Source organism: Phalacrocorax carbo, chromosome Z (assembly GCF_963921805.1).
Source record: "Phalacrocorax carbo chromosome Z, bPhaCar2.1, whole genome shotgun sequence".
NCBI classification, from domain to species: Eukaryota; Metazoa; Chordata; class Aves; order Suliformes; family Phalacrocoracidae; genus Phalacrocorax; species Phalacrocorax carbo.
The window spans coordinates 84,996,299-85,024,286 of NC_087548.1; the positions used below are offsets into that span (position 1 = coordinate 84,996,299).

A 27,988-nucleotide genomic window follows, 5' to 3' on the forward strand; every position below is an offset into this window, starting at 1 on the left:
TTGGGGGTTTTAAAATCATTTCTAGGGTTTCTTTTGTCTTGCAAGACCCATTCTGATAGCAGCAGTAATAACAAAAAGTTACAACAACGCAGTGCGGTCTTGGAAACTTTATTAGTGTGACACAGGTTCTCAGAGACTGCAAGGTACAGTTAAAAGTCTACATATCCCCAACTTAAGTCTCCGGGCCGTCTCCGTCTGCAACACTACATGCTAGAGGCTCATTTTGGTATCAGAACAACTGTTGGTATGACCTTCCTCTGCAAGCTAAGGGTGAAGCGGTACATGTGTAAGGATGTGCAAAAGGGGTTCTGCGGGTTATGAAGACAGAGGAAAACACGGAGGCACTTGGCACACCTCACTCGCGACAGCCCTGCCTGCAGCAGACTTACGAGAGGTGCCTGCTCATGCCTGGTCTCTCGCAGAGCAGGTGAATGTGACGCTGTTCCTTGCAGCTTTAACTTCCACCCTGTTTCTGCATTCCCTTCTGGAGTGCGAGGAACAGGAGCAAGGACCAGAAACGGTGCGGGATAAAATTTTAAGAGGTCTGCCTGTTGACCTGAACTTCTCTTTGACCTCTGCCTAGGCTCATGTGCCGTCTTTCTTTCCTCTTTCGTGATGGTAATGGTGTCATTGGTACACCAGGATTTGTATTTGTTCAGTCCAGGAGACTGCAGAAATTACGAGACAGCAGTACAGATACGATTGGAAATAGTAAGAAAGAAACAAAAACAAAACAGAAAAACACAAAAACCCTAAGACCCTTATCTGGTGTGGTTTTGTTGTTGTAACTACAGCATCCAAAATACCTGATTTATTACTAGATACGCTCGATGAAGCAGTTAATCCCCAGTTTCTCATTCTTTAGCTACCCCCAGCTTACCTACGCTTTCCTACCAGGAACCAGCTTGAGGAAAGACCGTACAGCCAGGCAGAGGCGGGCTGAGGACAGCTGAAGCTCATTATATTCCAGAATACGTAGTGCACTCACTGCAACGCTAAAAAGGCTAGCACTTACAAGTTATTCTGAGATTTACAGGCACTATGTGGAGACTCTGTGCAAAAGTCTGCAGATTCTTTTTTTTTTTCTTGGCATTGCTTCTCAGTTATGAAATATATTTCTTGCAAATAGAAAGCGTTCTTTCTCTCTGAAACCGAAGAGGATGACAAAGCAGTCAAAGTAGATGAGTATAACAGAAAGAATGGTGGTGTGGTTTGATGAACGGCTAGAGAAAAAAAGGAATAAAAACCACCTTAGTCTACTACCGGGAGAAAAGAAAATATTACAAAGTCCAGCAAGTATGGCTGTACAAAAACCACCCAGAATAACCACGTGCTTTTTGCATCAGCTTTTGTTCTTCAGGAAGAATTATCCACCAAGGCAGAGAAGACATTTTACGTGAGGCACCAAGACCCTGGAGGGAGGAAAAAGGAAGAAAATGTGAGTGCTTATCCTCTTTCTCTGGGAAAAGGAAGCCACAAAATAAAGCTGGGCGGAATTACTGGGAATGTAAGCCACTAGCGACAGACACAGATCCAGGAAGGCTTAATACCGCAGGAGACCAGGTATTGTTTGAAGGTGATGCTGCAGCGAGGGTAGAGCTCCGCTGCCGATAGGCCGTAACAATGCATCTCTGCCTTGCCCATTTGAAGTTCGCTGCCAAATCCTCTCCGGGGCTTTCGCTCGTGTAATCACTCACACTGCCAGGACTGCCTCTGCAGTCAGAGGAGAGGCTCCTCTGCAGGTTCTCCAGAAAGCCACAACTGGGACCCTCCTGGCTGGCAGGCGGGTGGACGGAGCCCGGCGCTGGGTGTGCCCTTGCCTCTCTCCTCCACACCCCGGGACACCCTCCAGCCTGAAGCACTGTATCAAGCATCAAAGCGTGGTTACGCGAATACTTCCATGAACTAATGGTGATGGTGGAAGACTCCGGTCACTCACTCCTGTGTTAAGGGTGCGATCAAGCTCCGTACAAAGAAGCCCGGGGGGGCAGTGGGACACGGGCACAGAGCGAGGCTGTGTTCGTGCCAGGGAAGGCGAGAGCGGGGCACTGAACCCTGCTCTGCCTGCCAGCCTGGCTGCGGGGCTTTTTTGTCTGTTCTGCATGTTGTCCCAGAGTTAGCCTGGTGCAGGAATAATGACGTAGCTCACTGCCCTAGAGGCAAAAACAACCGGTTGATGCGTGCTTGGTCTTCATTGCTCTTTAAAAAAGGTCTTACTAGGGAAGCAGCACGTCATGCCTTGCAATGCTTTGGTACAGGAACCTAAAGGGATTTAGCTACGTGAAGGAATTCTGCACAAACTGTGCAGGCAAAAGGCGTGAAGAAAACCTTTCCTGCCTAGGAACACTGTACTTCAAAGTCATTCCAAGTGTTGTGTCTGCCAGCCTCTCTGATCCTGTCTTGGTTCAGCTGAAGTCCGCAAAAGTCAGCTTAGTAACACTAGCACGAGTTGCCTTTGTGGTAGTTCAGAAACAGGGAAGAAGAAATCTCACCCAATCGTCTTAACGTTTAGCTCGTTTTCTGCTTCTCAGATTTGCCGCTGGAGGACCGTCCATTAGCCTAAAGAGCAAGAGAAGCATGAGATAGTAAGACACTGTGAGCTAAGCCAAAACCTGAAATCAAGCAGTGACAGACACTCATCAGAACCACAGTTCAGACGTAAATACGATCTGCGCTTAGAGAAAGTTTAACAACACTACCTGTATCTTCTGTTGAGTACAGGCGTTTTCCATTTTCCACCATCACTCACTTTGTTTCGGATACAGAGGGCTGTGACCTCTCCATAGCCCGTTTCTCAACATCCTTTACCCACGCCCGCAATCCAGCCCCAACTCAGAACATTAAAAAAGACATCCTTCCGAAGACGAGTTAAAGACACCCCCCAGTTCTACACGGAAAATTGAAAGGCTGTCGTTACACAGAAGGCACGCGCAGCCATTTCATAATAAAGCTTTTTCCCACCAGATTCGTTCTGCATACTTATTTATGACTATATGTAGGTTTTCATGCATTTTTTAAAAATACATTATGATAATAACTTGAGAAAAGGACATGTGGTCGAAGGAGTGTATTCTAATCGCTTTTAGAATGCTCTTATTTAAGACTGGCAAGAAAAGAGAGAGGTGATGGGGATCCCGAGGCAGCTATAGGCATGTGAAGTGTCGCTCCTGGATCAGCAAATACGGGAATGAGGAGCCTGCGGAGCATGCACGGAGCCCCTGCAGAGATCGCTCTCTCTGAAAGAAACACATTTTGTCGCCCATTTACTGAAAATGTCCCTTGAAAAAGACGGGTGCTTTTCTCCTACGTACACGCTTACAAAAATGGGCAAGTTCAACCCTTTGATGCAAAATGCTGCCCAAAACAACATCCATGTAACATGACTCCAAATTCCAGTTGCCCATCTTTCACAGTTACGGTGTAGGGTAGCCATGGCTGCCTGTATTATAATATGCATGTTTCTACCTTTTTAGGACCCTTGACATATGCTTCATCCTTTGTGTTCGTTTTCCTGGTCGTTTCTTTTCCACTTTTGTTGTACACTGCAAGGACAAAAAATAATTACAGTTGCAAAGAGAATGGAGGATTTACGGCTCCTACTTTGACATCTGCCGTAACACATTATTTTACACGTGGCTCGTAAGGTGGGAGAGCGCTCAGTGCAGGACGCGTGCATCCCATTGCTGCCCTTAGTCCGCAGCAGGCTGGAGCCTGGAGCCTCGTCTGAAGATGGGGAGACCGGGGCACCAGGAAGCGCACACGGAGAGAAACGCTGGGATAGGCAATAACGCTGCAGCAGACGATTTAGCTGCAAAGCCCGTAACCAAATAAAACAGCACTTAAAACACCACCGGTTTGCCCTAAGCCAGCCGAGGATTCGGTGTCAAGGCAAGCCCTTGGGGAAGCACTGCAGTGGCCAGAAGAGCTGTCTGGAAACGCAGCTGTTTCCTTCCAGGAACTGCATCTGCTTGGAACTTTTCAGGGTTCAGTTTCAAAGCTGATGCTTCTCTGCCCCCCGGCGGAGGAAGAAACGCACCGCAACGTAAAAGCACAGGGACTCAGAGTCAACGTTCTAAGTACGGACAAGCTTAAAATTCACTCTTGGTAACGGGGTGCCTGGTAGGATAAGCTTAAGGAAGCCAATGCAGAGTTTCACTTGGGAACTGCTTATTCCTCCACAGCTGCGTCTGTCCCAGGCATTTGATTTTTGCCTGCCAATATCCTGGTTTGGTCAAAGTTCAAAGATCTTGTAAATTCATGTCTTGTTTTCTAATTTCTCCTTGCAAGAAACAGGCAGGGACGGGCTGGCAGGAGCCAGTAGGAGACGAGAGACAACAGCAGCTGCTTTAACAGCCAAGTACAAAAAACATGCGCCGTTCAAAAAACCAACGCGTGCACCGTTCCCTCTGCCTGTAGGTGAGGGACCAGGGCACAGGGCAGAACACAGCACATGCAGGGTAAGGGAGCAAATGGCTAACGAGAGGGGGCTGCTGGCTCTTAGCCAGTTCGAGCGCTTGTAGAAGACAGGAGTCATCCACGATTTTCGCGCTGAGATCCCACCAGCGGCCCCAGAGCGCCCTCGGAACCCTGGCATACTAGGAACATGCCAAATACAAGCAGGTTTTTATGCCTATTGCTGAAGAACATTTTTCTATTTCTTAACACAGACATTTTAAGGAACGCTTCTTTCTGAAATTTTGTCATCCAGCACAAGCCTTTTCCATGCCTTTGTAAAGAACAACACATGAAGAAAGCTGGGCTCCTACAGCTCCAGTGAAGCACAGCAGTTGCTGAGATCTCGCACGTGAAGCACTCGCTCCCTTGCTATGGCAAGGGACAACGCTACCCGGGCTGTATGAACCTGTTCCTAAGGCCGCCAACAACCCCCACACTAGAGCCTCGGCTGAGAGTAGAAAACTCCTAGATTCCACCCTAAATTTATTCATGGGCAGCTTGTGGCGGTTCTTCCCCCCAGTAACGTCCTCTACCTTAAGTATTTCAGTTTATTGTTTACTACTACTGCTACTACTGTTACGCAGAAAAGCATCGGATTTCCTTACGAGCAGTAGGGTCTTTATGCACTCGCATGAAGCAAGACTGAATGAGGACGGAACAAGCAGAAACAGGCAACTTAAAAAATGGGACTGACTAAATGAACACACCTGATGATGAACTGGGTATTTGTGGGGTTATAGAGGTCAAAGTTTGACAAAAAGAAGGCCAAAAATTTCATTTTAGAAACAGAGGCCAGAGAAGGCACCTGAAAAAATAACCAGAACAATGACGATAAAAGGCACCCAAATCAAACTGCTGCAAATTTCCTGTAATACTTCAACGCTCACCGCCAAGCGGCTGAAAGATATTTCCTAGCTCAACATGTTTCTCAAAAGCTACAAGTAACCCAGCTGATTGAACAGTGCATGCTTAGAAGCAAAAAGCATTTCAGTGAACGGGCTGCTGCGCCTGCGTGTGGGACAACATTGGAGCGTGTTGGTTTTTTCTTTTAACCTTACTCCTACATCTGAAACCCACATGCCATGTACTCCTAGGAGTACGTAAGAAACACTGCAGCATACCATTTTAAACAAATCTCTAAGAAATAAGGTAAGTCTCTCAGGTCTGATTTTTGTTGGTTTTGTTTGTCAGCCCCCGCCCCTCCCCAGACTGCACAAGTTTCAGAATGTCTTTTGTTACCTTTACTTCATCCCCAGCCGGTTTGTTCTCATCAGGGCCAGGCTCCCTCTGTCCCAGGGAATCAGACAGGAGATCCAAGGCTTCATCCATCTCTTTTCCTCCCTAACAAAGTATAAACACAGTCGTGAACGCAAATCAGCGGTAAAAATAATTTCATTCATCAAGCGAATATAAGTACCGACGAATGAACTGTCAACTTCAGTGGACAATGAATAACCACCTCTCCCTTTGTGATGGCAGCGTAGTGCAACACCTGGGGAAACAACTACAGGATATCTGGACCTAGAGAAAACAGAACTCCAAGAGGGGTTACGGAATTTAATTTAGTGCCTTTTTTTGGTTACACAGAAGCCTAACTGATCTATGGCGAACAGTTCCACGAAAAGACTGGGTTTCGGTAGCTGCCGTTCGTTTTGCCAACAGCACCGTCGCTGCAGATTAGCCGCTGAGGGAGCGTCAGTCTGAACTGAAACTTATTAACGTTTTAGCCTCACAGTACGTACGGTCTTTTGCCCGTTCACACCGGTTCCCTTCACACCCGGTGCGGAGGAAAGCCCTACTACGCCCCGGCGGCAGGAGCGTTACAGCCCCGTTCAAAGCAGGCTGGGAACACCAGAGGCGGCTGCCACCGCACGCGCCACGCGGAGACAGGCGGGGGTGTCCAGCGCCACCACGGAACCACGGGGGGGGGCCTCGTGGTGTTGGACGGAGGTCACGGCACTGCCTGTCCCGCCAGTGACCCTGAACCCCGCCTTTCACAGGCTTAACGGGTGGCTTTGCCAGCGCGGTAGCGACGGCGCCGTTACTGCTTTAAATGTTGTCATCCCCTGACCAGGAAAAGAGCTGTGCGGCTCGGCTAAAGGCCAAGCCTAAAAACGAAGGCATCTGTACACAGGCAACTACCCGCGCCGACCCGCGGAAAGGAAACGCACGCGTCCTCTGATGTCCTCAGTAACTCTGGAGGAACCGGCACGGGACTGGGCACGTCCCTCTCAGAGCACGGGTGAGGGGGTTTCACAGGCAGGCTGAAAGACGACAGTGAGTGGAACTCACACCAAACAGGCAGGCCAGTCTTCGCAGTCCGCTGAACACAAAGTGTCCAGAAATTCACGCTTTTTTTCTCCCCCCAGAGGGAACACTTTCTTTCCCCCCAGTAGCCACTATCAGCAACAAATTCCTTAACTTTGCAGCAGTCTAGACTGGTAAAACTGCCCAGATCGTGCTCTCATTCCTCCTCATTAGCCAGTTCTTTGTTTGGGGTAGAACAGAACAGAATAGAATAGCTCAGCTGCGAAGGACCGGCAACCGTCATCTAGCCCGACGGCCCGACCCCTTCGGGGCTGACCAGAAGTTAGCGCACGCTGTTCAGGGCATTGCCCACGGGCTCTTTAGCACTGGCAGGCCTGGGGCATTGACCACCTCCCCGGGAAGCCTGTTCCAGGGTTTGGCCACCCTCTCGGTACAGAAATGTAGGTCCTAGATAAGGATCTACAGAAAAGGGCTTACTGAGGTAGAAGCTAGAGGAGCTGCTGAGTGCACTGAAGAAACCTTAGCAGCAGCGATAACGTCTGAGGAATCTGCCAGGTTCTCACCCTCCTTGGTTTTCTGAAACAAGACACAGCATCATTACTGACACAGAGGAGCTGTGGACATCTCAGACTTAGGCTGGAGAAATAAGAGAAAAATTTAGAGATGGCTGCATCCAGCTCGGGGCTCCTCGGCACGGGACAGACACGGGGCTGTTGGAGCGGGGCCAGAGGGGGCACAGAAATGCTCCGGGGGCTGGAGCCCCTCTGCTGCGAGGCCGGGCTGGGAGAGCTGGGGTTGTTCAGCTGGGGAAGAGGAGGCTGCGGGAGACGTTATTGCCGCCTTTCAGTGCTTAAGGGGGCTGATACGAAAGATGGGGGCAATCTCTTTAGCAAGGCCTGTTGTGACAGCTCAAGGGGTGATGGTTTTAAACTAAAGGAGGGTAGATTTAGACTGGATATAAGACAGAAATTTTCTACCCTGAGGGTGGTGAAACCCTGGCCCAGGTTGCCCAGAGAGGTTGTGGATGTCTCATCCCTAGAGGCATTCCAGGCCAGGCTGGATGGGGCTCTGAGCAACCTGATCGAGTTGCAGATGTCCCTGCTCACTGCAGGGGGTCGGACTAGATGGCCTCTAAAGGTCCCTCCCAACCCAAACCATTCTATGACTCTCTTTGGAAAGCCTTCATTTCTCTGCCTGTTTCCTCCTGTGTATATCAGAAGTAGCTCTACTTATTTCAGTGAAGATCAGCAGAGTTAGGTGAACAGACAAGCACGGACCAATAACAGAATAAGCGTTACACCTCTGAGTCTTAATTCTTGACTTTTTTTGAAATCCACTCAGCAGCTGCCTGGGCTGCCTGCAATGGAAGGCTGAACAGAGAAATAGGTAGCCGACTGCAAAAAGGACCAGCCCCCCGTACAAGTTATGTTGGAAGACGACAACTAAGAAAAGGTAGTAAAGCCAACTTTGGGAGCTTCCATGTGATAGAGTTCCAGCCCACCAGGAGAGCTGCCCTCTACTTTTGCCTCCAGTCAATACCCTCTGGCCCACGGTCTGGGGTAGCAAACGGAGGCATTCAGACTGTGACTGTGAGCAGCATTCCCTTAGACAGAATACACATATTTCAGCGACTTACTTAAGGCTGCCTGTTGAAAGAGCAAGATCGGTGAAAAAACCCAAGTTTTATGTATCGTTCCTCATTTAAACAACTCCTTACAAAGTTGGTTCCTTTTGAAAAGGGACCACACTGCGTGCTACCTCTGATGGGCACATCAGCTCTGCTTTGGTTCAGCAGTAAGACGTTAAGCAAACGCAGTGTGCGGCAGCTCAGGGAACTACCGTACTGTCACAGGCAAAATGATTAAGACAAGGCACTCGCCGCGCTGAAATCCTACTAGTACTTCCTAAGCAGAACACAACTGGTTTCACAAGCAGATTCTGTTGTTAAAACAAAAGAAATGACTATTTCTAAATTGTTTCTAGCCTGAGGGAATACAGGAACGCTGAAGACGATTCCATCAGAGTCTACTCTTTGAGGTTTGTTTCCCTACCTGAACTTTGTCCACAGCAGGTTTCTTGTCACCTGGATCAGGTTCCCTCTTTCCTAGGCTACCGGACAAGACTTCCAGTACTTCATCTGCCACGTGACCAACCTGTAAGGGTATCGATACAGTAAAAACCAATCCTTAGTTTGGAGCTCAGCTGCAGCTGAAGAAACCTGTTCATATGTTACCACTGCCAGCCCCACATTACTTCAGGTAAAAATTGATACGTGACCTAAAAAAGGGTAATGCTTCTCTCCCTAATTGTCTTCACATACTTGGGATCTGCTGAGTTCAAGGCACCAGGAAACTCTGACGGGCGTTGCTCTGTGAAGAGGCTTCTGCTTTCCAAAGACTTAGTCGCAGCTAACATATTCCACATGGGGCTGGTTTGTTTGCTTTGTTTTTTAACAGAAGCAGAGACATTCTGAGAATGGGTACAAGAATGCCAGCCATTACTGCCACCTCCCAAAACACTCAGCGGGACAACTACCGTTTTTTTGCAGACTTCTGTCTTTTCCTGCAGTACCTATTAAGTTCACAAAGAGCATCCCCTCTAGAGCATTAAGAGCTAAAGCAGGCCACCAGAACTGTCAGCCTGACTTCCTCTGTTAAGAAGGGCACTGCCCTTCCCTGTTCAGTTTGTGCTTGACTTGGTTATTTTGGAAAGCACTCGGCCCTTGCGGCTTACCTCTACGCAGGAAGAATACGCAATATGGGAATAACCCCCGTGACAGTACGCTGCACCACTGTACAAAGGCAGCACTGCGTTTTGCTTTAGTTCCAGCCAAGACTACTCACTGAAGACACAGCTGATGGAGCTGAAGACTGCACAGTGCAAGCTGTGGCACGAGGGACTACTACAGCCTCAGCAGTTTTTGCAGATACAGGATCTGAAGGTTTCTGAAACAGAGCAATTACGGTGCGTTTTACTGGGTATGCTCAGAAGCCCAAAATCTACCTGTTAAGTGGCTTTTGGGGTTTTTTTAATACAGTACAAAACAAGAAAGAAAGATCTACCTTGAAAGGTAGAAGCCCCTCAGTTAAGGACTAAGTGCCAATACTGCACGTTCCACTGAAAGCAACGGGGTGGGGGGGAACAGAAACAGAAGAAAATACATTTCTTGAAAGAAGAGTAGCATTATGTCATGTTAGCAAAACTAGCAGTATCAGCATCTTCAATGAACTAGAAAGGCATACTTGGGATGTGCTGCTGGGCGTCGATGGTGTGTATTGTACTGCAGGCTGTGCAGGGCAGGCAAAGTCTTTTGAAAATTCATCAACAAGATCATAATCACTCAAAGGCTGCAAAAAAGATACATGTGGTACAGGTGAGTCACTGCCTGTTTTCAATCTATTTTTTCAAGAACCATATTTCAGCTAGCCAGAAGCAGGAAAACTTTTGTAGCCTACTCCGAAATAACCTTTCCCATTTACGTGCAACAAACCAGCATGAATTTTGCAGTGCATAAAGTTAAGAAAACCACTGTTCAGATGAGTCAGTTGCTTTGTTCCCAAAGGTCAATATAATGTCGAGAATGTTACGTTCCATGCTGTTTCCAGGGCTACTTGGAATGGAAAACGCAACCTCTTACCTAGAAAAACAATGCTAATTATTACTAGATAGTATTTACTATAACAGCATCATCGTGTTATAATACTTCAAGTATAAATTACACTTAGGTAGTAGAAAGCAGCACCATTGGATTATGATTCTCCTGTTTGAATTTTGTTTTCTTTTTTTCCAGCAGAAGCAGCATTCCCTCAGAGGCAGTATCAGCACGAAGTTCTCGTAGCCTGTGCACCGGCTGCTGACCCTCTGTGTTTTAGACTGTGCATGTTTTAGGGAGAAGTGAATAAAGTGCCCTTTTAGCTCCCTACTCTATGATCCATTACAGTCTGTTGATACTGTGTGACCTAGTACTATGTGATCTATAGGCTGCCGCGATCTATCACTAATGTACCTGGCATCCTTCAAACTACTGCTTACACCTAAATGTTTAAATCTTTGCTAGCAGTGACTGCCATTCACCTGCTACGCGGAGCTTAATTGGTTAGGGCTCATTTGGTCAAATTCATAAAAATAAGAAAAGTGACATCTCTCAGGGGAGGTCTCCTATTTTCCCTCCCGCTTCCCTCCCTTTCTTGACCCGTGCCCCGAAGTCTTTATAACAGGTCTCATCACAGAAGGCTGTACTTTTCGTAAAGACCGAATTCCTCCACTAAATCAAAAAGCATTCAGGCAATAACTTTTTCACAGAAGTAATGCCAGGTACTTAAAAGTAATGCCTGGGCTTAAGGGTATGCATAACGGAGCCCTCTTTGAAATCATGAAGGAGGACGAACTTTGCGTTCACCAGGAATCAAGGGGCAACTGTAAGTGACTGAAGGTTTTTCGGGTATTGACGTAACTTTTTTGTTTTGCTGGTTTTGGTTTCACAGATCTAAATTACTGATGACACCACAGGAATACTGGCGAACCCACCCTGCTCAAAACCGCCTTCCTCAAGTTATAGATAGTGCTGACAAAAATACGGCAACGTATCGCTTCGATACCCCTGTGATGCACTTACAGAACCAGCATTCAATTGTATTTGTGCCTCTGACTGACAGGGGTGGAAGAGCAGAGGAATACTCGTTCTTCTGCTAACCACTTCATCCTTTTGGCAGAAGACCCCACGATTCTGAGCTCATCTTCTCTTCGGCTTTGTACTGGACTTCAGTCAAACCAGGAGTCAACTTTGACTTTAGTCAAACTGTGAGTCAACCTCTCTCCTATCTTTGTAATCTCTAAATGTTTTTCTTACCGTGAGCCCTTCATTCACGGCCAGTGAATTTCAGTAAAGCCAGCGTTCACTTGACACTTCAGATCAGCAGGTTTTGTGCAAGGAAGTGAACCCTCAAGCGGACCAAGATACTTACATAATGGCGCAGGGAGAAGTGATGAGAGACAGGGAGAAAACAGGGTACCTATCCACACCCCTACGATACCGTCAGCTTTCTAACCTTAGGTATTTCTTCAGGCTCTGGCAGCATTGGCATTCCATCTGTATCCTAAAGGTAAAGTAAGCATTATTAACATCTTGCCATTGTTATAAGAGGTGCCATACTCCATAATCACCAGCGAAATGATACAAAATAAATAATACACGCAAGATGAAATCAGGGACACAGTAACAGGAATTCCCCCAAACAGGGAATTCTTACATGGCGAGGTAAGTGGATAAAAAAGGCAAACGTGATGTCTACCCAATACAAATGGGCCAAGAGACCAAAAAGTGTTCCTCCCTAGCGGCACCATGCAGCAGGAATTAATTCCATAGTTAAACAGCAGGAATTCATCCAGTAGTAGAACAAGCTCTGAGCGCAACCCCCAAACTTTTACACTTGAACGAACGCGGGGTTAAATCCAGGGTCTGTAAGTCAGGCAGCCCTGCGATCTCTAAAACGAGCGATAAAACTCCTCCTTTCAAATCAGAACGTTAACATCAGGCTCCAGCAAGGCCAGTTTATAGAGCAACCTTGTTAGCATCAGTTATACTAACAACCACCGCAAAGACTGTCAATTCTGAACTTTATCCTCCGTCACTTGAAGTGACGAGCTGAAAAAACGGGTGCGATTTTCACACCACTTACAACAGCGTTTCAAGGTTACATTACAACGTCATACCCAAGAGCACTTCTGTAAAGGGATGGATTTTACAACACCGAGGTTCAGGATCAGAAGCAAGTAACACCACCCTTGGAGAAGAAAAGTGTGACTTTGGAAGATCCGATCTTTGCTCAGAGTGCCTAGAAAACCCAGTCATGCCCACAAAAGGAGGGCCGGAAACCTGAGATACAGAAATCACCAACCGGAGAAAGCCATTGGTTAAATAACCACTTCTGCTTGTTTTCCAGACATCCTTCCCCTCTCTGTGACAAAAGAAAGTGTCAGATGCAGTGCCCTATTTACAAAGCAATGGAGGTACCAAAAACTTACCAACTCCAGTAACAGCCTGTATTCTGGAGGTACCGTGTCATCACGTTCTCCAGCCTTTTCTCCTTCTTCAGCTCTTGCCTTAAAAACACAGAAAAAATGGAAGAAACAAAACAAACAAAAAAATCACTTAGGGAAATTAAAATAGAAACTCAAAGGACACTCAAAGAGTCTTCAGCCTACTGTTTGACAAAGTACTAGCATCAGATAAAATTACTTCATATATAAAGGTATTAAAATTCCTCAATTCATTGCTATCAAATTGCTGTGGTAAAATCACCGTGGCTTAAGAATCAATGCCATATGTGAATATGGCCTTTTTATCTTAAATTCTAAAAAAATTCGGGCACTATCCAGAGCCATAACTTTCAGAATTTTTGGGGTGTAGCAAATCCACAGGTTTCCTTGGATTTCATCACTGCGACTATACAAGCCATCACTCTGTATCTTTTCCCACCATCCTACAGAAACACAGCTTTTAATCCTCTGGACCTCCTTCACAAAGCAGTGCATTCACTAAGTTATCTGAAGGCCCAGGCTGACTGCATCTGCAGTACAACACATGCTTTTTTGTCAAAACTCAGCTCCAACATCTTCTCTCGGCAACAAATGATTTCTGCCACTTCCCTGTCCTTTGTTTGCTCTGAGCTGTAAGGGAAGGTGGGGAAAATAACTGATATTAGGAGGGTTATAGGCAGAGTTTGCAAAAGCAAACTAAAAAGCCCAAGTTAACATGCAAACACAGGGCCGCTGCTAAGATCTAACTGCGGAAGGAAAACCGAAGTCGTCGAAGACACAGCGAAAGGCAAGACCCAAATCAGGAAAATAACAGGGTCTGATAGAAAAAGGACTACGTGCACCAAAACCCCCAAAAGTTAACTGAAGAAATGGAATGGCAAATACATGCAAAGCAAAAGCTTGCTATAAACTGTACCCAGTGCCTGGGGGAAAAACAGAGCAACTATAGCTAACACAGGGACAGGTGTACGTATGTGTGCTTGTACAGCCAAATGAAATGCTTACCATTTGGCAGACCACTTTGCTATATTCTATTCCACCTGTATCCACTCAGCATTTCTTCATTTCTTAATTTTCTTAATCACGTAAGACTCAGACATTCCTTAGGCCTTTCGTACAGAAGCTGCTTTGTTATTATTTTACACATTTGTACAGAATCTAACAAAGAGGACCCGGGATATCATGGAGGAGTCTGAAAGCTGCTGTAAAAAGGAGTAAGCTAGTACCTCTGACACCTCTACAACAGGGCTAAGATATTCTTCAAGTTCAGGTTCAGGTCCACCAAGAGTATCAAGGAAAGCTTGCACCGCACCATCTCCTACCTCCTGTATTTAAGAAAACATGTAAATCATTTCATTATTTCTTTAGGTTGGTGGAGGTTTTACCTTACGTGTCTTTTATGCTGTGTATGTGAAGGAAACAGCTGGCACCAGAGCGGTCGCTTCTGGTCGGCTTTACCCGATTTCCTTAACATCACGTTGCAGGATACGGCAAATTACGTGATACAATTAGCACGGTCTAACCAAGGCCCATCTCCTCGTAAGGAGGGGGGGAAGAAAAAGGCAAGGAAAAAAGCACAATTGCCATATGCTCTGAAATGGCAAACCCAGAAAGCGTAAGGTCACACTCGCTCTCCACAGAAGGAGAAAGAAAGGCTTGTAAAGCATGAGAAAATGACATCACAGCCAAGCTTTAAACACACCTCACACAGCTTAGCAAACACCTGCGTTTTTCTACTCCATTGCCTCTACTCAGAATCACTACAGTTACTCTGCAGGAGAATCCAGAAGGAAAAATCATCTGACCCATTAAGGCTGGATCTTTGAGGGACAGTAAGAGTCTGAGCAACGGCAATTCTTGTAATTCCTACACTTCCTGTGATAAAGACGATTTACAAATGAAGATGCGGACGATGAGCATCTTTACAGAATCAGGCACACGTAAAATATGACACGTGCTTTAAAGTTTAATTACAAGTTAGCTAGTCAAAGAATGACTAAGTATACTTCTTTTCATTTTGTTTTCTTCTCCTTAGGAGGAATGGAGGTCTTGACTGAACTCGCTGCTTGTGCTCGCACGATTTCTCCTTCCTTTGGTTTCATTTACGTAAGGGCAAAACGAGATACGGAATTACAGGCAAATTTGTAAAAATAAAAGGAAGGGGAAAATCATCAAGATCGTTTTAAAGCAAAATATTAAGATAATGATGGCATTACTTCATTGTAATAAAGGTATGCAAAGGCAAGAAAAATACCAATACCTCTGGCAGGCTCCTTTCTTCAGCAGGAGCAGCACTGCAGGTAAAGACAGAATACAGGGCCTCTGCAAGCTCAGCATCTGTCATGGGATTCTGAGCAAGAAAATGCAACCTAGGTTATGATCAGTAAAGTGCAACTACCAACGCTGTCAAGCACGGTTTAAAGTCCGACTGTGCCCCATGCCGACTCACACAGTGACCTCATAAGCACATGCTGCTGTCACAGAAGAATCAAAGGTATTTCTCCTCGCTGTTGATTCATTTTCTAGGGAACCTTTTATTTTTATGTTAAATTTCTAAATTTCTAAACAGTAAGATTAGGCTGCCTTAGAGAACTCTTTTGCCAAGTACAGAAACTCAAGTAATCTTTGCTAAAGACATCACAAGAGACTCCTGCATGCCCAGCTACTATTTCTTCTGTTTGTTATTATTACGCCAGACATCGCATTGAGCATTTATTTGACTGACTTTGGCTTCAGTCAGTCTCCTGAAAATTCCTACTTCTTTATTAAACACATCTGTGCCAAATCCTATTTAGTTTTATACACATCTGTGTCACCTGGCACCCCACAGCCCTCTCCCACATCCTGGGAGTTTTGGAAGACAAGCAACATCTATATTTCCTAGGAATCCAACGATAATTGGGTTACTTTCACCTTCCAATATATAAAAAAACAAGTCTCGATCGCTGGCTTTTCTGAATCCAGTGGAGACCCTGCCCGGCAGTCAGCTCAAAACACAACTAACTTTGTTTGTCGACACCTTACTGTCTTCTGCTGCAGCACACACGGGATGGTATCATTTCTGTATTACTGACAAGAAGACTAAAATGCAACTGTGCAAATTCTGTTTTACCTCCTAACAGATCAAAGTGACAAATACTGGCTCAGTGTAGTAGTGAGAAACTACAGACATATTTTAGAGACCAATCTTCTAAAAAAAAAAATTAAAAAAATGTAAAATACCATAACATCCAGATAACTGTAAGCAGGATCAGTAAGCAAATCATCTTCAGGTCCACCTAAGGTGTCTATGAGGCTATCTAGTGCCAGGTCGTCCATATCAGGCTAGAAAATAAGCAGACCATTACAGAAGTTATCATGCTGTACAAAGAAAAAAAAGTCTGAATCATTTGGTGAATCTGTAGAAAACTCCTGAAAACCAAAGCAAAAGCTTTCTTTCCGTAGGTCCTGCACTTGCCAAATTTTTCAGAGAGAACTGTCCTTAAACTTGTTCGTCAATGTCAGTAGCAAGATCGTTTCCCTTTATCTATCAGCTGATACCCATGCATACATGGGCAAACATAACTGAAGATGAAGATTAGTGAATTTCATGTTAGTTGTGGCAAAAGTGATTCTAAATAAGTCCTGTTTGACACAACACAAATGACACACCACTAGTTTAGTACCTGCTCTTTCAGATAGTCCTTCACCACCACACGTAACTACTACTTAGCAAGACTTCAGCAGTTACCACTTAGTTTTTTCTGAAACTGAAGCGTTTCAGAGAGAGAAATACTCTCTGGAGACATTTTTACAAGGGAACCATTTGCTGGGACTGTTTACCAACCTCAGTGCTTGACTGATCAGCTGCAGTAACCACACTTGTACCAGATGCACCTGCACCTGCATCCCCTGCGCCTGCATCCCCTGCACCCGCTGCGCCTGCGCCCGCTGTGGACATCTTCTCAGGCTTAGCCTGGAGGAATAAGAGAACAATCAAGAGATGGCTTTATTATACACCCAATGTTAGAGATTCTGGAGACAAGTGAAACAGAGGTGTTCTGCTCTGGCATGCTGTGCTGGTTTTTGCTGGGGCAGAGTTAATTTCCTTCACCATATCTAGTGTGGAGCTGCATTGTGCATTTGTGTTGGGAACAGCACTGATAACCCAGGGATGTTTCTGTCCCTGCTGAGCAGGGCTTGCACAGAGCCAAGGCCTTTTCGTCTCCTCACCCCACGCCACCAGCAACGGGATGGGGGGTGAAGGTGGGGGAAGGAGGAGGAAAGGGGGATGTTGGGAGTGATAGTGTTTGTCTTCCCAAGTCACCAATAGGCGTGATGGAGCCCTGCCTTCCTGGAGATGTCTGAACACCCGCCTGCCCGTGGAAAGGAGTCAGTGAACTCCCTGTTTTGCTTCGCCTGTGTGTGCTTCCCAATTAAACTGTGTGGTTTAGCTGGCAACTCAGCCTCACACAGCTGCTTGCTCACTCCCCCACCGGCGGGACGGGGGAGAGAATCAGAAGGGTAACACTTGTGGGTTGATATAAGACCAGTTTAATGCTTAAAATAAAACACTAACAACGACAACAATAATGCAGTGAGAAGGAGAATAATGAGAGAGGTGAAACCCGGGCCGGGGAGGCGGAATGAACAACCAAATCAGGCAGCTCGTGACGCAGCCGCTCACCCCCTCCCAACCCACCGCCGCCAGTCCCCGAGCCACAAGCACCCCCCCGCGCCCAACTGCCCCCGTTTTGTACTGGTCATGGTGTCACAGGGTACGGAATTAACATCTCTTTGGCCAGTCGGGGTCAGCAGTCTGGGCTCCCAGCCTCCAGCCCACCTGGCAGAGCACGGGAAGCTGGAAAGGTGCCCGACTACTACAGGCGCTACTTCGGGACGCTGAGCCGCTACTTAACAGCAACTACAGCATCCGTGCGCCACCGGCACTTTACCAGCTACAGTGGAGAGAATTCACTCCATCCCAGCCAAAACCAGCACAACTGTCCTTATCTCAACCCACGAGCTTTCTCACTTTCACCATTCTGATTCCCTCCCCCACTCCACTAGTGGGGGAGCGAGCGAGTGGCTGCGTGGGGTTTGGTGGCTTGCTGGCGTTAAACCATGACAGATGCACATCTACTGTCCCTCTTCATCTATACTTTGAATAAAAAAGATAAACTGTTTCTACCTACTGGCTGCCTGGTCTGGAAGTTGAGTACCTGCAGCTTGCATGATTCTGAGTCCAGCCTAAAACATCCACTCTGAGGCTGCACATATTTTTTTTGACTCAGCAACTGGCTAACACAGCTGCACAGCATTCAGATGCCTCGGCAGAGTGAGCTACCATCTACCTGCAGTACTACGGAGACTTTCGTGGTTCAGCCCCAGGCAGCAACTAAGCACCACGCAGCTGCTCGCTCACCGCCCCCACCCCTGTGGGATGGGGGAGAGAATCGGAAGGGCCAAAGTAAGAAAACTCGCAGGCTGAGATAAGAACATTTGGATAATTACGAGAAAACAGTAATTACAATAACAGCAATTATAGTAATATAATGAAAGAGAAATAACGAGGGAGAGAGAGATATGAACCCCCCCGGCAGAGGAAAAACAAAATTCCAAACCTCAGACGATACAGCCGCTCACCACTTGCTGACTGATGCTGCCGGTCCCCAAGCCACGACTGCTGCCTGCCTTCCCCCGGCCACCTCTTCCCAGTAACATACTGGGCATGATGTCACGTGATACGGAATATCCCTTTGGCCAGTTTGAATTCCCTCTTTTAGCTGTGCCTCCTCCCCTCCTGGCTTCTTGTGCACCTGGCAGAGCATGGGAAGCTAAAAAAGTCCTTGGCTAGTATAAACACTACCAACAACAACTAAAACATCAGTGTGTTATCAACATTATTTTCATACTAGGTCCAAAACACAGCACTAGGCCAGCTACAGTGAAGAAAATTAACTCTATCTCAGATAAAACCACGACAGAGGCACACTCTGTTTCCAGCGTGATTTTGCTGCAACAAAGAAAGGATGCAATTTTAAGTACTCTGCCTCTTTCTTTTGTTTTGCCAGTAACAGAAGTCTGCAGTGCAGAAGGACTATGAGGCCCCTTCCAAGTCTCTCTGGAAAGCTTTAATGCACATGCAATAGTTCCCCATACACCATTAACACCAGCAGCAAATGCTGCTCAAACAGGTAGGGTGAACACTGCCTCAGGGAGTTAGGTGCAGGAGCAACACCAACACAACATGCAGACTTCTGCATGACTGACATTCCCATTTACTGCAAAAAAAAAGTGGGATGTAGTAGAGCTACAGGAGTCCTTCATGTTACTCCCGCCTCATCACCCAGACTCAAGCAGACCAGAAGACCAAAAGATCTGCATCCTGACTCTACTGCCCACTTGCTCCAGCTCTTTCTCCACTTGCCCCTCCAAAATGACCCCTCCCCAACTTTTCCCCCAACCTTTCTCTTCCTAGTGTTTTTCAGAGTCTTGCGGTCAGGGTCTACAGGCTGCCCTACTGCCAACGGATCACCTGCTGACCTGCTGCATTTGGAGCCAACACTGCTACTACCAACGTGCCTAGAAGTCCACAGGTGAAGGGGCTCCATGACGGAAATGCTCATCTAAACAAAGTGTTTGCTTGACCGGCCAGACCGACCCTTCTGTTCACCTTCAGCAGCGAAGGTGCAAGGGAAGAGACCGACAAAGAACCAGGTACACCCACGTAGCTGCAAGTCGCTCGCAAAAAGCTTGCATGAGTGACAGAGGAGCCCCAAACACGGAACACACGGGAACAGGCCTACAGTTCCGACCACCTTGGTGTCGCTTGCTTGGCTGACAGCCAGAGTGCGTTGGACAATGCAAACAGACGTACGAAGAGGACAACAAAAGGTAGATGCACATCGGGATCACCAACCGCCAGCACAAACTACCAAGACCACGGGGCCGGGCAGCTCTATCTGCAGCTAATGCTTATCCGTTAATGCTGTCATGGGTTAGCTGGAAGTGGTACATTCAGGCTGTTGTTTAACTCAATTAGTGGGTGAAGAGTGAAGTTTCTAAGTCCCAGATTTTAGAGCAGGACAAGGAGGTTTGTCATACATGCTTTGAAACGAAAGACAGCTTTTGAGCTTTTCTACATTGTGGTTTTTGGAAGCTCAGTCTCACAACATTCAGCACAAGAATCCCCCTTGACGTGGATTTCTAACCCCTGCAATTACAGAAAAAATAACCATTGGATGGCTACTTCTGCTATACCTTTGCTGTTTCTCTGGAGGTTGCTTGCGGAGGCTGGTGAGCTTCAGCTGTAGTTAATTCTCCTGCATGATTTGGTTTAGAGGTTGCTGTCACAGAAGGCGAGGTTTGGCTTTTTGCCTGTGCAGAGACAGACTATTATCATCAGATACAGAAATACCTAGGGGCTGGCTTTGGTTTTCTTTGTTTGTTTGTCTATTTTTTTTTTTTTCAAAGAAAGATCGAGAGAAAGAAAGAGCGAGCAAGAGAGCAAGGGCGAAGGAGCGAGCGAAAAGGTGAAAGAGGGACAGAAAAGCGAGACAGGAAAGAGAAAGAAAAATACCACAAGAAGCCCTCATTGAAAAGAGAGAAAAATTATGCACCTTACACCACTGGGTTCCTTTTGCCTCTCTTCAGGCAGCTCTTTATTTTGAGACTCTGTTGGCTGTCATAAAATAAAAACATTGAGACCATTTACTCTTCCTGCCATTCAAAGCCACGGAACACGGCCTACACTGGTTCAAACAAGCACACGACAGATTAAAAGGCGGCCATCGGAACGCGGCCTAAGCTGCTGTGAGGCAATAACGGATCCTGACTGTTCCCCCCAACACTGCGTTTCCACACCTGTCAGCTCCCAGCTCTCTTGCACACGGGTATGTTCCTAATCACACAGCAGTTTCCTGTGGCACAGTAGCAGCAAAGAGCTTAGCCTCTTTTTTCAAAGTTAGTCAAAGACCAAAGTACGACAACTTGCCAAAGATGGAAAGGAAGTATTTACCTTGGTTGACTGCATGTTTTTTCCAGACTCTGCTTTGGTGGTTGGTGCGGACTGAAATATATTCAGACAGAGATTAATATGCTTGGCTATTTCTAAGGGGTCGGCTTATACAGCGAATATCAGACAGGTTCATACTCTTGAGCACACATGCTGTGTAACTAGTATAGAGTGCTTTGATCTTGCAGCTTACAACATCCTGGCACACACCTCCCCTCCAGCCATCTAAGAGCACTCACGTGTGCGCGCACACTCCTCATACGAAGGATCGAAAAGGGAGGGGAAGAAGATACTAAACAAAATGTAAGGAACAGTTTGATTTATACCCACAAATTTTCTGCAGCCGTGCCACAAAATTGATTCCCGTGATTCACCTCAAGTCAAAGTACAGTAAGCAGTGAACTGCTGCTAGTAGAAACCCGTAAGAACAAACACTGAAAAATTAAAGAACAGCTATTATCTGGTAAGAAGAAAGACAAAATGAAAATGCCAGCCCCCTCCCCATATTTTTTGTGCTATTTTTACTTGCTCTTGCTACTTCAGCTGTGCTACCATTAAGAGAAAAAGAGCCAATGTGGCTACTGGCAGGTCACACAGAGATGCCAAAGAGAAGGCTGCTGCCCACTGCATGAGCCTCAGAAGCCTGGGCCGCCGAATGGCCAGGGGAGCACACAGAGCAGCCAGGGGAGCGTGATCTGATCTGCCAGGAACAGCACTGGGTCAGCAGGGGACGCAGCGCAGCGGGAGATGCAGACCCTGCGGCCGGGGCACCCTCCCCGTTGGGGCTGGCACCCCGACGCTTCCCCTGGAGCTGCCGGGGGACACCAGTATCGTGCCTCGTTCCACTTTGTCCACCTGCAGCAGAGAAGTTTTGAACCCCACCTGGGAAACAGGGGGCCACAGGCAGAAGCCTTCCTCAGCCCCTCTACCCTATTAATACACTGAGCGTCTTTAAAGTTACTACGAGACAAATAACAGGTTTTTTCCCCAGTGGCCTATTAAAAGTCAGCGAACAACCAAAAGAGAAATCTGTTAGGCGGTGATTTAAATGTTTTCATTGCTTTTAGTAGTTTGATTTCAGCTGCCAAATGTTAACGACCATTTAGATACACGCGGTTTCTGTTTTCTAGCCGGCCGCATAGAGAAATTTGCTGAATTTGTTTACCATTTGGTATGCAAGTATTCACACACACACTGAACCACAGGTGCTTGGTTGGGAAACCCTGAACATCTATAAAAACCTAGATGCCCGGGCATAAGCTTGGCGGAGCTGCAGACCACAGGAAAGAACTCAACACCGTGCACAGGTAAATCACACCAGGTAAAATATTGAAAGGGACGACAAAAATTTCCCAAACTCCAAAGTGGGGTAAAAATTAGAAACCACTTAGCCTCTCAGATTCCCCTCTTTGGATTTTCTCTTGACACCCAACCTGACTAAAACACAGTACGTGGCAGGTGCAGCCACACTTTATAGGCTCCCACTTGTACAGCCTCATTACATGACGACCGTATGGTTAACTCAAATCAAAATCCATTTGTGTACCTGTACGCTAAATGAGACCATGTTGAAAAGGTAGTCCTAAATTTTCAGTTTTTACGCTAAGAAGGTTGGACGTTTTCACGCAACGTCTAAAGCAAAGAGTCAGTCAGACACGAGATGTCCTTCGGCAGCAAGGCTGCAAAGAAACGTAACAGAAGTGCAGCATGAGGTTCAAGAAACAGAGTTGGACTTTCCCTGCTGTGGGACTGCTGCCTGCTGAGGACTGTAAGTAACCTGCTGTTAGAGCACAAATTCAGGTTTTCCTTACGTGCTTTTCAGAAGAAAAGGAAACAGACCTTTTTTGCAGGACAATAAAATACCTTTACCTGCATTTCCGTCAACACCTGCCACGAACTGTACGGAACATAAGTTCAAATTCTCAGCCTGCCAAAACAGATATTAGCAACCGCGTGTCTTCCGTTTCAATGTTGTAAACACTGTTTTACTGATCACTTCACGTATCTCTTGTGTAGGGTGTGCATTAGTCATTTTCCCTGTGTATCTTTTAAAATGTGCATAATTGCTCATCCTATAAATTTATCTATGACAATGCGAAGAATATTTGGACTCCTAGGGGCAGTGCTTTGATTCAAGACTTAGACGCACATGAAGATGCTACGGCCACATGAAAACACATGATCGTGAACAAACGTGCTCACGCACACAGACACACCTATTTGGAGACGCTTTTAGCAACCACAAAGTCCAAATCCAATTCAAAAAATACTGTTACCAGGCGAGACAAACCAACAATTTTAGTTCGAGGCTATACATTCAAAGGCAACTATTCAGTCATCCCTTAAACAGAGCCAGCCGAGAGCGGTCACAGCCTGAAGCCAGAGCATCAGTGTACAGCGTACACTGAACTCCTATGGAGAAGAAGATGCTCCACCTCCCCTTCCACTGCCTGCTGCCACCTGCACTGTGCCGAATCCGAGAGGCCGCATTTTAAACGGACTCGGGAAACTGAAAAATAGCCTGGAAAGGAAAAATAACATTTTTTACTAGTTCCCTAGTTCCCAGTGCAGTTGCACAAAGCCGTGCAAAAGGAAGAGAGCTGACCGGGGTGTGTTTTTGCCGGTGGCAGTGGCAGCACCCTGATTCCTCCGTTCCTCCAGCAAAAGCCACAGGGTGCCAGCTCCACCCGGCTCCTCCAACCCCTCCACCTAAGCGATGAGGCTTCGCCTGCACAACAACAATTCCACATTCCTTCCTCTGCTGCAGTAACTCACAGCTTTCTCGGAAGAGGGGCATAATACTGAGGGTAATTTGAGACAAAGGATTCACACACAGAACTGAAAGCTACAGAGGGGTCCAGGGCACGTGTAAGGGTAGTTGCACACTAGAGCGGCTCTAAGAAAGACAAATGAAACGTGATTGTAGCAGGCAGTTTGGAAAGAGTTGTTAATCTCTAAGAAATTGAGAAATGAAAGGACTCAGCAACCCTAATTCTTTTTGATGAACTCTGCTGTCAAAATGCAGGTGACTTGCTTAATCCAGCAGGAGGGAGGCATTAAGAATGCAACAGACATTAAAAGAAACCATTAACTGTCTTCCACATGCAAATGCAGGACACTGTTTTGATGCCGTGAAAAGCCGAAATCAGGACTCAATAGGCTGAACGACTATTAAGCAGGTATTCTGTTCTGCAGTGCTGGACCCACAGGGGATCACTCCTCCTAAGGTGCATCTAACCCGGCACAGGGTTAGACGCATAACTTATACAAGCTTTACATGTACATTCGCTAGTTCCCCCTCCCCAGGAAAAGATATACAGATTCATTCGTTTTCTGATAACTCATTATCATAGGCAGATGTCCTTTGCCCATGCCTGTTGGTGTCTCCGGGTGGTTGTCAGGGGTCTCTGGATGAAGGATATACCCTTCCTCACTGTGTCTGCTAGTTAACTTTTGCTTTCATGCAGTCTCGGTTCTGAGATCATGTACATACTGTCCTTGAGGAATAGTCTGTTCTGGTTTGGTGTTTGCTCTGCAGTTCCTTATCTTTATGGTTCTGTACCTCTGCTTTTCTAAGGTCAAATGTTGTCATCGTAAATTTGTTTAGGAGCTTCTTGTCTTGAAGCCTTCCTGACTCCCCCAAAGCAACCAGTTTTAGTCACAACAGTTCTAACTCTATCAGTTTCAAAGGAATTTGTGTTTACCAGTCTCACAGTGCTGAAGCACAGCATGCCTCTGCTACTCGATCTTTGTCTTACCTTGCAAACCCCAGTTTTAAAGATCTGACTAGAAATCTACCACATTCTTCTACAGTTCTTTCAAATTTCAAGCCGGGAAAGACCATAACTATTCTCAGATCGCTGGCTGGCTTAAGCCATATGGAGAACAGCATCAGTGATGAACACGATACAAAGGAGTTTGCTCGCAAACATAGGAGGAAGATGAAACTGGAAACTTGCAGATTCCTTCATTTACGAGTAACAACGAGCACACACAAATGGAAATGGTTTAATTGTCGTCCAGCTCACTGCTCCCAGCCTGAGTCTTACATGTGCACGTGGAGGAAAAGGGTTTTAAAAGGGTGAGGGGAACGTAGTGGCTAACTTCAAGATGCAGCTAGGCTCTCCTCAGAGGTCCATGCTAAAATGACACGAGGCGGCAGATCCAAGTCGCCGCAACGGAACTTGCCGCCTGATCAAAGGAAAAAGATCACCATAATGAAGGTGACCAAACATCAGAACGGGCTACCCAGAGGTGCTGTGCAATCTGCACTTGCAGGTATTCAAAGCTTGTCTGGCAAGACCTTGAACAGTCTGATTTATCTGCAGAGCTGGCTCTGCCTGGGCTGGAGGGCAGGACCAGACGATTTCCAGGGGCCTCTTCCCACCTCACTGCTGTAAGCCTGCCTTTGTTCCTATCTACAAAAGGTGCAGGCAGTCCTAAGTTTTACCACTGCACAAGGCCCTGCTGGTCTACTTTGATATTCAGAAGTGTTTTGGTTTCACTGTTACAATTATGGAAAAGGAAGGAACAGGGGAATCACTGATCATTTGTTTAAATAATATCTGTGAAGTCTGTTAGGCAGCAGAGGCGTAAGGGAGGATTATGACTTCTGACAAGTACATGATTGATGACACCGCTTTGACACTGAAGAAGGTCTACTCATAAGACAGAACAAGCATAAAAGACAGAACAAGCATAAAAGACAAAGGCAAGGAAGCTCGTCAGGCAGGCAAAGATATGAGATTAATGAGAAGGCACAACTGCACGTACACTAAAAGGTGAAACTTGTCCTGAATTCCTTGAATTTCTGAAAAACTACCCTTAGGTAAATAAGCCTCTAATAACACTGGCATGAGCTGTATACATGTCACAAAGTGTGACTGAGCTAAAATTAAAATTAGCATCTCTGTCATAAAATCCTCCGAGTACTCGGTATGGTATTTTTCAGCTATTTTTTGAAAAGGAAAGTAAGCTGCAGAGAAGAAATAACGCAAAGTTACTCAGCATCAAAATATTGAAAAAGAAATTCCATTGCTTCATATACTTGTGCTTAACTGCAAGCCTGAGTTTCTCAGGAATTCATACCTTTGTTTCAGATGGCTTCGTAATTTCTGGGTTTGATGCATCCGCAGAGGGGGACTGCTTCTGAGAGAAGAGAAGTAAACTAATTAATTTCACCTTTGTTACACGTACTACTATTAAGCAAGCATAAGCAACCTGATTTCACTAGATATCCAGCTAAAAATTAAGAATACATTATTACTGAGAATTAGAGCGATCATTCTAGGTCTCCTGTCTTGTCTGCATTTCTACAATACGCGTACGTAGGAGTTTGACTGCATGATGCCCATAAATCTTCCCACAACATTTTTTTTCTCTGATGTGTACTGAAAGCAAATTTCATACCAAGTATCAAAAAGACTCAGATCCTGCTCTCATACTGAAGCATATATACTTACTGTGCAGGATTCTTCCACATTCCTTTTCCTTTTTATTAAAGAAATTGTACGCTGGGGTTTACCAGTTTGGCACACAAAATTTTTAGCACTAAATTAGCAAACTCAAATACGCTGAGATAAAAAGGAATAATTAATCTGTATGTAACACACACACAAGTGTTTCCACAAGTCCTGCAACCCTTTCGGAAAAGCTGCACATGACACGGTCTGTCTTCCTAGCTTCCGTGATGTTAACCTGAGAACAGCATCTTTTAATTCTGCTGTGACTGTATCAAACTTCCAAGCGCAGAAATTCATCTCTAAGTGTCTCATTAATACTTTATACAGATGCAATGCTACCTCTCTATTCCTGCTTCATGTTCCTCTGCTTAACGCTGTATTTGCCATCTTGATCACAGCAACACGTTCACAGTTTTCATTTAAATGAACGGCAGAAGTTAGCAACCTTCTGGATTTTTTCTTCATGTTTACTGTGCCACTTGCTGTACGAAAACACGCACTCACTGACTGAGCTCGAAGCCATGTTACTATTCCATACTTCGGTGATTTCCTACCTCCAGATGGAAAAGTTTCTAACTTCCAGAACTTTTCATAGTACAAGCATTTCTCAACAACAAGACAGAAGTTGTACAGAAGTCAAAAGGTACGGTCTGGCAGTGACAGTGGGCTCTCCCCGCCTGTGCATCCTGCATACCTTGGTAAGAGCTTTGGCTACTCTAAATATATCTACTAGAAAGAATTTGCAGTTGTCACACTACAGAAATGTAAGCAAATATTATCTGCTTCCATACGTGTATAGACATATAGATTGACTCCATACTAGATGGGAACTTTTGTACAGGTGGAGATGCACACAGGAATTTATAGGCCCTGCTACAGCAGGACAGGCAGTAAAAGTTTTTAAGCGACTCTTTTCTATATTTCCACTACCACCATGCAGCAATCTGTAGGCAACACCAATTTTTTTCTTAATTTGCCCTTTAATAGTTTTTCCCTTCCTTTTCTTTCTTTCTTTCCATGAAATTAACCTGAATTTCTCCAGCATGACTAACAAGGAGGTATCTGTTCTACACCTTCGTATTAGTCACCCTAGTCCCTGTCCATTTAATAAAAACACATTTATCTGAGTCCTTCTCCCCCACCCCCCTGCTGAAAACTCTTACCAAGCCTTTTTCTTACAATACATGGAATAACTTCTTCCCAAGTTCCAGCACAGCAGCACCACTACAACCTGCAGAAATTAGTGAAAACCTTCCAAAAAACCCAGCTGCTTCTTCCTTCTACCCCGTCCAGCTGGATGACAGTAACTAGAGGTGAGGAGTTTAAATGCTCAGGGAGGACGAAGAGTAGTTTGGGGATGGAAAACAGTTCAGTGCACGGCTGCTATCAGCAGCTATGGAGAATGCCAAGCCACCCTCCTCAAAAACATGATTGCTACGCCCCAGATGGCCACCAACCAGCGCATCACCCATGAGCCCTTCTCTGTTTGCAAACAACAGGTCCAGCGGGGCACCTTCCCCAGTTGGCTCCCTCACCAGCTGTGTCAGGAAGTTCTCCCCAGCAGCACTCCAGGAACCTCCTAGACTCTTTTCGCTGTCTTGTCTGTTTGGTAGACTGAAGTCCCCCATGACAACAAGTCTAACAATCACGAGGCTTCACCCAGCTGCTTGCGGAATAATTCATCTGCCAGGTGTAGCCAGAGGGTGCCTGGCACCCAAGTCCCACTACCTGTGACGAAGATAACAGCACAGAGCGCTTATGCAGCAAT

General features: G+C 46.0%; 1 protein-coding gene across 1 annotated transcript; it reads right to left on the minus strand.

Annotated features, from left to right (window-relative positions):
* Nucleotides 1–92: 92 nt before the first annotated feature.
* Nucleotides 93–27,979, minus strand: LOC135310631 (calpastatin-like). Its single transcript, XM_064439047.1, has 18 exons — nucleotides 27,384–27,979; nucleotides 25,847–25,906; nucleotides 20,762–20,812; nucleotides 20,369–20,425; nucleotides 20,005–20,121; nucleotides 16,589–16,717; nucleotides 15,985–16,086; nucleotides 15,023–15,112; nucleotides 13,989–14,087; nucleotides 12,748–12,825; nucleotides 11,772–11,819; nucleotides 9,966–10,070; nucleotides 9,567–9,668; nucleotides 8,775–8,876; nucleotides 5,695–5,796; nucleotides 3,466–3,542; nucleotides 2,493–2,559; nucleotides 93–1,412 (listed from the first exon to the last, which is right to left on the minus strand). The coding sequence occupies exons 3-17, from the start codon at nucleotides 20,774–20,776 to the stop codon at nucleotides 2,502–2,504; spliced, it is 1,281 nt and encodes a 426-aa protein (XP_064295117.1). The 5' UTR covers nucleotides 20,777–20,812; nucleotides 25,847–25,906; nucleotides 27,384–27,979; the 3' UTR covers nucleotides 93–1,412; nucleotides 2,493–2,501.
* Between the last annotated feature and the right edge of the window lie 9 nt (nucleotides 27,980–27,988).